General features: G+C 32.8%; 1 protein-coding gene across 1 annotated transcript; it reads right to left on the bottom strand.

Moving 5' to 3' along the window:
• Positions 1-5,008: 5,008 nt before the first annotated feature.
• On the bottom strand, positions 5,009-9,272 carry LOC149175088 (pectinesterase-like). The gene is made up of 2 exons (XM_089422763.1): positions 8,082-9,272; positions 5,009-5,919 (listed from the first exon to the last, which is right to left on the bottom strand). The coding sequence occupies exons 1-2, from the start codon at positions 9,199-9,201 to the stop codon at positions 5,225-5,227; spliced, it is 1,815 nt and encodes a 604-aa protein (XP_089278889.1). The 5' UTR covers positions 9,202-9,272; the 3' UTR covers positions 5,009-5,224.
• Between the last annotated feature and the right edge of the window lie 2,028 nt (positions 9,273-11,300).

Below are 11,300 nucleotides of genomic sequence, written 5' to 3' on the forward strand. Positions count from 1 at the left end.
GTGTTATAACGATTGGCGTATTTTGGAGTGAAAGTTAAATGTGGTACGACAATTTGTTGTTTAATGTTGGAGTGGAGCCACCATCGGTCGACGCGGTTTCGACACCCATCGGCCTTGAATTACATAAGGTGCCACTAATAAAAAGGATGTGGGCTATCATTTGGTGGTGGGGTTTGACTACCCGCCACCATTTATATATAATATTGATAATTGTTGGGCGGGGCTAGCGAGGGTGTTGGCTCGCCGCCCTTTTTTAAATTTTTTTTTTAGTTTTGTTAGAAGGGACTTTAACAAAAAAATTCCACTAGAATTTTAGGGTCACTAGTAAAATTAACGAGGCAACAAATTCACCCGTTTCGGCAGCCGGATTCCAGGCACTGATACTTTGCCAAATTGTTTCATCATTAGTCACTGCGACTTGGCCTAGTTTGACCAGAACATTTACCACGAATATCTTGAGCATATGAACTTAGATTTGAGTTTCGTTCATGTCTTTGTAATTAGGAAAATAAGCACTACGATCTGGTCTTAGTTTGGGTAAAATTTGAGAACTTTTATTTTTGATCTTTTCCAAAGCCACTTCTGAATTATGAGCATTTTTGGAGCCACCTAGATCAACTACAATCAGTTCTTTGTTATTCACTAGTAAGCAACATGGATCAAAAGGGAGGGAAATATGTGCCTCAATTGGCTACAATATTCTATCTGATACGTATGATGTGAGTTGAATTTTGTTAAGCATTAGAAAAATTTCTTTTTATGCCTCATTATACAAGTTGTCCTAGAAGAATTTTCAAGTGGCAATGTATGTCTATGGTGTACATATACTAGTTGAATTTGACTCATGTGTGTCCAACCTCCATAACCTAGTCAACTATTTAACTTTCGAATTCCAAATTTGATAGGCAATTATGCTTTCTTGCAATCTCTTCCTCAACATATCCAATTTTGCTTTAAATTTGTAGTAGTGTGTGGGCATGAAATGGCCCGACCGAGGAATTTTCCTGCTTTTTGGCCCTCGAATTTTCCATGTCTCTGTAATATGTTGCAACTTGTTGGCTTATGAATCACTACCAAGGTATTGTCAAGTGTAAAATATCACTGAGATCAAAGGCTAGAAAGGGTGTGGTATAGCCAAAATCAAATACTATGAGTGGTTTGGTATAACCAATAGTGAAGAATAGAATAACAAGACCATAAAAGGGAGAGACAAAGAAAAAATGTGCTATAAGAGAGGGGTTTGGTAAGAAGGGAAGCAACTTATCTTGAGGATTAGCCTCAACTAAATGCGGTGGCCAATGACCAGGATAGGGACCAAAGGAGAGGAGAAGGTGTTCTAGAGCAATGAAGAATGACAAAGGAAAAGAAGGGGTGTATTATACCAATGAAGAAGGAAGTGAGCGAGATGGAAAGACAATAAAAAAATTGGGAGGAATCTTACTCTAGATGGAAACAATTGAATAACACCATTCTAAAAGACATGTGACGGGATTCAAACAATAACCTGCCACCTTCTTGTAATGAATAGTAAGAGGAGGAGCCAGAGGCCATGAGTGGCCTTCATTCCCAAACTGTATCAATGCATGAACTAGAATTTACTCATCTCATGTAGAATTGCTCTGGTAGATGTCCAAGCCTCCTCTACTGCACGTGATGACTAATTCACATGATGAACCAACATGGTAATGACTCCAAAGACGAGGCCTATAAATCTCCACTAATGAAATTGCTCTTTGTATTTATCTTCATTCTCTTCAACATTAAAATATGCATATTATTATAATCACTTAATTCATGGTGTAATGTGCAACCATGAGTGGCTCATACTAAAGAGACCATAATTTCTTGTTAAGGGGGATGGGCAGGATGGGTTGTGCCACATCAATCATCTTTCATACTTGTTGGAGAAGTGGCCATACACACATTCACTTGTTTGCTCTTTATCACCTCTCTATCACCCCATCTAGGGAGATATAAAATTATGTTACTTAATATGCACATTGAGATATTTTATTATCATTTTAAGTGAAATATCTTTTTCCATATATATATATAAACAACATTTCAACTCTATGTTATACAGGCAAGAAATTAAACATTTTCTCTATAATAAATTCCAATATTAATAATGTTTTTCATTAAAATTAATCCATAAATATATTTAATTATATTTTTATTATTATTAATGATATTATTTTTTATTTATAAATATAATAATTTTTAAAATCATAGATATATTTATTATATTTTTATTATTAATAATAATATTATTTTATATTTATAAATATAATATTTTTATTTTAAAAAAGATATGTATCAACCAGAATAAAAAATGGAGTTGTTTTTAGTGCAATTTTTTGGAGATTCTGGTGACGGAATCCGGCGGAAAAAATTGAGGTTAAATCTTGATTTGCATTATTTAAAATGGTTTTTTAAACGCTTTGATTGTGCATAAATTAACTATCAAACTTGCGATTTCAATAAATTGCTGCCGGATTTTGACCAGAAAAACCCACGGGAAAAGCTTCCAAAAGGTCTCTTTAAAGACAACTCCATAAAAATAACATATCTATCTCCATCATAATACACCTCTCCAACACAATTACTTATCCTTAAATATTTTTATGAAATATTTTATTCATATAATTGGTTTATAAAATATTTTCTTTTGTTGAATTTAGGCTTATGTGATCCATATCAATATTTTGAGAAGAGTTTTCGGCTGAAATCACATTATAATTCATTTGTCAAGGCTTTTTCAACCAACAATGCTAAATAGAGAGAGCATATCATCGAGCGACTGTATTTGACTAGGAAACAGCTATATTTGACTGGACTGGATCGAGGAATAGGGATAGGGAGAAGTGACTGGATCAAGGAATAGGGATAGGGAGAAATCACTTCGTTAATTTATAAGTTAGTTATGTTATATTTATTACCATAATTGAATAAAAGTAATTTATTGTATTTAATTATATAGATAAATAAAAACTTATAATATTAATAGTATATGAAATAATAAAAATCAATAAAGGATTATTAAAAGTATGACTAATTTAGTTAGTTAATTAATGTAACGATTTCTTCTAATTAAAAGTAATTTATTGTATTTAATTATATAGATAAATAAAAACTTATAATATTAATAGTATATAAAATAATAAAAATTAATAAAGGATTATTAAAAGTATGGCTAATTTAGTTAGTTAATTAATGTAACGATTTCTACTAATTAAAACCACTAGGAAAATAGATTCAAGTCATTGAAGAATTATTGAGAAAGAATATAGTTGTTACTAGTTAGTTAATTCATAATTAACTTTATTTAATTATATTCAAAGGCGTAAATATTAATACTATAATAATAATAGTATCTGAAATAGTAAAAAATAATAAAAGTTTATTAAAAGTGTAACTAATTTAGTTAGTTAAATAATTGAAAAAGCAACAATTTCTTCTAATTAGAACCACTAGGAAACTAGATTTAAGTCATTGAGGAATTATTGAGAAAGAAAATAGTTGTTACTAATTAGTTAGTTAATTCATAATTAATTTTATTTAATTAAATGTAACGGGATAAATTAGTGCCCATCTTTGAAATACCTTCATTCATTATGTTAAATTAAACATATTTTTATTACTTATTTTTAATACTTTCATTTATGATTAGGAATAACACATTTTTTTTTGGAATTTTAGATTAAAATGAATAACTAAATTACGGAGCCCACGGGGTTTTGGATTTACGGTGAATGGGTGCATTGTTAAGACATTCCTTGGGATAGGTCACTGGTTCAAATCTCCCGTGGGTGCTTACCTATCAAAAATAAAAAAGAATAACTGAATTACAAAAAAAACCAAAAAGAAAAAAGGAAAGAAAGGAAAAACAATCCGAAGAATGAGGAAGAAAAAACCACATAAAGGGTTGGGACCACAAAACGGAAAAAAAAGACTAAAAAAGAAAGCAAGGATCCAACCACTACTACTATTTTCTTCTCTGCTAAAAAAAGAAAGCAAACATCCCACAACTGCCAATATTTTCTTCTCTATTGAGTAAACTCAGTAAAACTACTTAGTGCTAATTATAAAATCCATACCTCCTGAATTAAGATCTGGAAATTTCGTTATTTGTAAATAAAAAATTCATTACGCCTAGGGAAATTTCAATTTTCTAAATCCAAAATTTCATTTATAGGGGCTTTTTAAAAAAATTAGTGTGCCATCTTGATGACGTTATTCATTCTTAACATTGTTATTCGGAAATTGAACCGTTACACCTTTTGATAATGTCATCGTTTTATATGTATTTTTATCAAATTTAGCAAACATTTTTATTTATTTAATTTCAAGCTTATATTTAATTAAATCACAATTTTATGTCTTATATGATAATTTTTATGGAGACTCTCGGATTTAAATAATAAATTAATTATTTTTAAAAATAATGATTTTATATTTTTAATTTTCAATTAATTATTTTATTTTGATCAGACATTAAAAGATTAAAACTAATATATATAATTTAAGTGAGCGTGATGGTTAAGAGTATGTGTTTTTTCTAAAAAGTTTCAGGTTCAAAATCAGAAAGGTAGAATATGTGTATGCATTCATAAATTTAGGAGTCAAATCATTGCAATATTTGTATGCCTTTATAGACTTATCAATCAAATCATTAAATCTTTTATCTCACAAACAAAAAAGTGTCATACACCAATTAATATTAATTTATTTTATTTAAATTGATAATTTAAAAATATAATTATGATCCCTACTAAATTAAAAATTAATTTTTCCTTTTTCAAATTTTGAATCATTCCGAATATTATTTTCAATAAAAATAAATGATATAAATTCTTCAAAATCTTGTCATATCGTTATGATTGTGTCTTTCGACCTAATTACTGACTAGAAACATCACACCACACGCAAAGTTGTAGGTCATGATTTGTTCTTTGTTGCAAAGAGCAAGATCTACCAACAATATGGTAAAAGTAAAAATACTCTAAACCTTTTACTTTCATTTAAAAATATTTTAAAATTATAATAAACAAGTGTTGTTTTGCAAACGAGCTCCGTTGCGATCTACTTCACTTGACAATTGTATGGTAAGTCGTTAGATTTTATGACAACTACGTACTGTGACAAACATAAAATTCCTTTGGCATCCGAAACTATTTTGCCCTTAAATTTCGTGTTGTCAGAGACAGATTGAGGATTGATCAAGTCAAGTAAAACCTGAAACATATGGAACTCCGGTAGAAGGTAACCATGAATCTCCTCCAATGAATCTTGACACTGTGAATTGTATGGACTCGCTGGAGTTCTTAATCACTCTATATCCCGGCCATTTGACCCGGCCTGCAGTGTTTGCGCCAGGGCCGCGGTTCATGTATTCCCCATAATAGAGGGTACTCAGTGCGAAGGTTCCATTCCATTCGAGCCAACCCGCTGGCTGAATCAAGTCGCCAAGAAACGATTGCATGAACACAGTGCGAGAGTACTTTTTCCACGGCCTCCCGAGGTATACCTTGAGGGAGTTCTTCACTGGAATGAGGTCCGCGGCCGCGGTCACATTACAGTTCTGAATAGAAATCCCCGTATTCTGATTGGGGTCCTGCCTGCCCTGAGCGGTGTAAACTATCATCTGATTCTGGAGGGGTCTCCGGCCCAGGAGATTGCAATTCTGCAGAACCACGACCGCGTTGCCAAAGATGAAATCTACGGTGCCGTAGATGTTGCATTCTCTGTAGAACTGTCGAAGAGAATGTACGTAAAGGGTGTCCTGGTATCCCTTGAAATTGCATCGATAGAAGGCGGAGAAGTCTGATCCCACACGCAGGGCCACCGCCTGGTGTTTCGCCGGTCCCGCCGTGTTCTGGATGGTCATGTCGCGTGCGATAAAGCCTTTTCCAGTCACAGCTGCAATAGTGCATACCAACTGCGTTATTCATACGTTGTCAACTAGGAATTATTTTGAAAACCATCGCCTCCACTACGCTAGGATTTGGGGCCACATTTATTTCTGACTTGCTGTTTCAGGAAACTCTTAAATAAATCGATTTATAATACGAATATTTTTAAAGATCATTTTTCGGAAAAATATTGTTTTGTACGCTATTTTTTCCAATATTAATTGGAGCAAACCTTCAAATAAAAATAAAAACGGGACAATCTCTATATTTATAAGGCTTAGTTTAACTCATAATTAAATAGATTTTTCCTGAAGAATTTGGTTAAATAATTGCAAAACAAAATGTCATATTTTGTTTATATTCAGCACCCTAAATTCCGTATAGGCAATCTAAAGAATATTTAAACTTCAAAAGATCATCTAGTTTATAATTCAGATTACACTTATTTATAATAATAAGCTGATCAAGGTTATCTATATATTATCTACGCTATTTATATACATAATTGTAACTTGATTTGTGTTATCTATATATTATTCATGGTTTAGATAAATTTGAGGAAATATTGTATTTTGATACTATCTTTTTCCAATGTTAGCGGCAGAAGACCTCCACCTTAACATAAAAAGTAAAAACTTGATTATCTTTTCATATATAATAATTAATTGATTTATATTATTTATCCACTTTAATTAATTTTAAATTTACTGGGCAAATTTTAAATTAACTAATTTAATTATTAATTATTATTATTATTATTATTATTATTATTTTAGTTTTATGTAATGTAATTGACTCAAAATATTTATTAATTTATTTTATTCTTATTCTTATGTTATTTGATAGATAACATAACTAAACAATAACATAACAATGCAGGACATTATAAGATTTCTGAACTTTTTCGCACAATATATTTAATGACTAATTGACTATATTAAATTTCAATATTCAATAATTAATTGGATTTTGAGAATTGGTATAATGATCAAAATAAGTGTAATCCTTATGTTTATCATTGGTTAAATACTTTGAATGATGATTTCTTAGATAATAATTTTTTTTAAAGTTTGAAATCATTCTATCATAGAAAATGTAAAAAAAAAAAAAAAAAACATCTTTGAGAACTTGGCCAGTCAGAAGGAACTGGGAGGACCATCTACCCTTATAATTTTTTAAACATAAATTAATGCAACAAAATTTAAAAAAAAAATATTATTAATAAAAAAATCAATTAATTTATAAATAATAAAAAGAAAATAAAAATATTTCCACATCTATAATAGTTAAACCATTAACAAAATTATATCATATAATTTGATTTAAATATAGTTATATAAAATAAATAAATAATATTTTCTAAATTTAATATAAAATTTTAAATTATTATTTTTCATTAAATAAATAAAATTTCTAAATTTAATATAATTTTTAATTATTACACATAAATAAAATATAACATTCAATTATTACCAGAGGAAAAAAAAATAATAATCTATTTATAATGTCACCCCTATCATCATTGGTTTAAATTATTAATAATGATAAAAAATTATCAAACAAATCAACCAAACAGAAGAACCAATTACTCCCATCCACGTTCATCACTTTTCCATCACCACAATCGTCCACTCATAAAACAAAACAACCAAATGAATAATTATCAAATCATAAAACACAACAGCCAAATAAAATAACCAGTTTCTCTGTTCATGAGATCCATTATATATCAAAATTATTTTATAACAAATTAACCAAAAAAACATTAAAAATTAATGTGATTATTTTCATGGCCTTTGGCGGTAGAACAACAACCAGTTCCTATGTTCATGAGATTTAGCGTATAAAACACCATTTTGTAATATTTACTCAAAAAAATAACATAATAACAACCAAAAAAACATTAAAAATGGATGTGTTTATTTTTATGAGATTTGGTTAAAAAACCAGATTAATGTTTCTATTTTTATGAGATTTGGTAAAAAACAAGATTGAAACCGGTTGCAAATCCATTTCAAACACCAAATTCCTCATCATCACTATGAGTTAAAAAGTGCGTTTCATTCTTATTTTCTTAAATCTACTGAATATTGGCCATTATTACTTTGCTGCCCTACGTTAAATTTGTGTGAATATTAGATGAGAGAGACCGAAAATCAGAGGACTTACCAACAGTTGCAGAACGAAAAGTAGTGAAGTTATCTTTCACGTTTCGGTTTCCTGTAACCACTGTCCTATCCATGCCATCTCCAATGAACATGACATTCGTCTTCTTCTTCCGCAGTTCCACATTCTCTGCATAAACTCCTGCTTTTATATAAATTACGTATCTCGTATTGCTCTTCTCCGGAGCCGCATTCACGGCCTCTGTAATGGTTCTGTAATTTCCACTCCCGTCCTTGGCAACCACGGAGTTCGGTTTCACCACGGCTCTAGAAGTTTCCAGAAGCCTTCGGTCTCCGGCCGACATCCAAGACGGAAAATTGTCGGAGTCCATGGGCGGCATGAAATGGGCGTCAGATTGATACGATAGCAAACGGCGATTGTGATTCGGAACAGTCCGTCGCCGCTTGACCAGTCTTGAAGCCTCGGCCGAAATATTCTTGACCATAGCCAGAGAATGGCTGATCAGATGCGAGATATTCCTCAGCTCGACCACCAAGTTCTGCTTGAGATTTCCATTGCCACGCGAAAGACTATCAAGACACGTGTACTGATTCGTGATGGCGGCGCTCAGATATGTCTCGAGATCACTCGCACGCCGTGGAATTGACATGAACGTCGCTTTCTGTAAATAGAAGAGCGTGCCGTACAATTGATCCAGCGTTTCGTCGAATAACTCGAAACAATCTTGCAGGGCACCGCGTTGTCTATGGTCGAGAATGGGCCGAGACATGCTGCGGGCAACGGCAGTTACCTTCTCCACGGCATCTATGCTCAAATTGACGAAGGCCTTTACAACCTCCATCGACCTGCGCCATTCAAATAATCCAGCAGCGCCTGAAACGCTGGATCCGCAGAATTCCGGATAGAGTGTGCTGCTGCAGGAGTGCTGGACTACCTTGGTCGTCGATTTCCAACGTATGCGTTCGATTTCTGGATTTTCATTCTTCTCTTTATTCAAACGACCGGTAAACCCAACTGTTAAACAAATAACAGAAGTAACGAGCAATGTGGATGCCAAGGCAACGGCGAAGATTCTCTTAGGGTATTTCCAACTTGCAGCTCTCATGGTGGATTCCTGCGATCCATCATTGAAGCTGGAATAGTTTACACTCGTACTATTCATTTTAAAGCGATGCGGAGCTTTTACTGTCAACCCAACTTAGCAATATGAGGATTAGAATTGATCCAATCCAATCCCCGATGAACACTGCAATGGGCAGACGCTTAAGGTTTCTTTGATGCCAGAGCAGTTTGATATATATGAACAACAGTGGACTCCACCATCGCAGTGGCATTACATCTTTAGGAGGCCCAAAATGCTGTGGGGATGCTTTCATGCCAAGAGAGGTATTTTTGGATATTCTGTAGTTAAAATTTTTTAAATGGAGAACATCTACCTCAGGGAATTTCTTTTATGGGAAAATTTCCTTGTAGCATGAAATTTATGTATACATGTAGTAAATTCTAACATAAATTTCATCCTTTTTGGTGATATTACTCCATTAATTTAGTATCACTCGATTCATTTTTTACTTTTTCAGACAAAAATGCATAATTTGTACATAAATTTAAATATAAAGGGATATATCATTAAACATAACATTTTTATAATTTTAATATAATCATATAGATATCATTATTTTATTGCTTGACCGTTTGCCAAAAGATGGTAGTTGTCATAATGAGTAGTGCATCTCTAAAATTGCTTAACGTGGACATTTTATGCAAAATAGTTATAGACTTCCGATTGACATAGCGTAACATTGGTCCCGCTTATAATGAATCCATTATGAACAAATATGGCTAATAATTATGAATGTATTATGAATAAATGTAGGTTATAATGATGAAGCTTCTAAGGCTGGAAAAACAAAATGGCAAATCATCAACCTTTGGCTTAGCCTCGCGAAATTAAAAAATTTCGAGATAGGCAAATCATTAACCTTTCTCATACTTGTTTTGAGTTGGAACCAACACTGTTTTTTCACCAGGCAAGTTAGAATCACCGCTAATATGAGCAGCGATATTCAGTTCCAACCTATTTCTAAGGTGAACATTCCCACGTTTTCAAAAATTCCACCTCAAACAGTCAAGTTTTCAGTTGAAACTTTCGTAAATTTACATGGTTTCAAAAAGAAAAACTTGTCACTCTTCTTGCTCACATCACTAGATCTTTGCAAACTTATATACAAAAAAACCTGTCTCTTTACAACTCCTAAAAGGTGCATAATTTTTTCCCATTCCGGGGCAACATACATGTATAAGACTTTCCATGGCCAAGGACAATGCAATTAATGACGTACATCGCTTCATTACGTGATAGTGTTTTTGACCTTTGTCTTTGACTTATTTTGATAACCGATCCCCAATGGCTAACAGTGTCAAACCACTGACTCACAGATAGCTATTTCAGTAAACATTTCCAATAGACCTCCAACTGACGAATCTAATTATCAAGCTTCTTTGCATTCACTTCACCATTATACACGGGCAACTCGAATTTAATATCAAGTTTTTAAAGGGTGATTTACGAGTGCTTTTTGAAAAATAATGATGAGTATGAGTAAGGGTTGTGTTAGTGGAAGAGGGTAAAGATGCTTGTGAACAAGAAGATGAAGAAGATGGTGGAGAGGTTGGAGGTTTGTCTTTATTCCCATTACCTCATTTTCCATTACCTCCTCCTGAAGAGCTTTGTCCATTAGGAGGTTTGAAACTTTCTCCTTGCAACCTTCTATTCCTCTTTTTATTGAGGACCTTCACCATCTATGTCATATCAAAGAAAGCCTTTTTGAAGGTCTTCTCATCTTCTATCGTGTTTGTAGTTCTCCTTCATGAGACATGATCTCTAGAGTTTCAACTGCAACTTGAGGCTAAACTGGTGTTGGCGATTGTGGCAACCTTGCTCTCCTCCCCCTTGACCCAACTTCAGGGCTTCCAACTAACTTTCCTTCACATCTTTTGAGTTTTAACCTTGTAAGCAATTAAACTTACAAACAATTAAATCCTTCTTTCACAAAGCAAACTTTCCATTATTCACTCCACAAATTGCCCCGTTTTTGGCATGATCCTACAAATTAGCCCCAAAAATGCGCTAACTGGGAAAAACTTTGCCATGCGATGAGCCATAATCTGTCGGTCCACTGTCTTATCACAAATCACAATTGGCGTAAAACCCTGACAGTCTTATGGTCTTGTGAACACCGGGCGATGTGCAATTACGAT

The sequence above is a fragment of the Pinus tabuliformis genome, chromosome 4_1 (assembly GCF_031772625.1).
Source record: "Pinus tabuliformis cultivar Carrire ecotype Pingquan chromosome 4_1, CPIR1, whole genome shotgun sequence".
NCBI classification, from domain to species: Eukaryota; Viridiplantae; Streptophyta; class Pinopsida; order Pinales; family Pinaceae; genus Pinus; species Pinus tabuliformis.

What these genes read in the sequence shown, in the direction of transcription:
- LOC149175088 (XM_089422763.1), bottom strand. Translation starts at nt 9,201, where the DNA reads ATGAATAGTACGAGTGTAAACTATTCCAGCTTCAATGATGGATCGCAG. An exon ending in TTTTCGTTCTGCAACTGTTG is followed by an intron (nt 5,920 to 8,081) that starts GTAAGTCCTCTG and finishes GCACTATTGCAG; the next exon opens with CTGTGACTGGAAAAGGCTTT.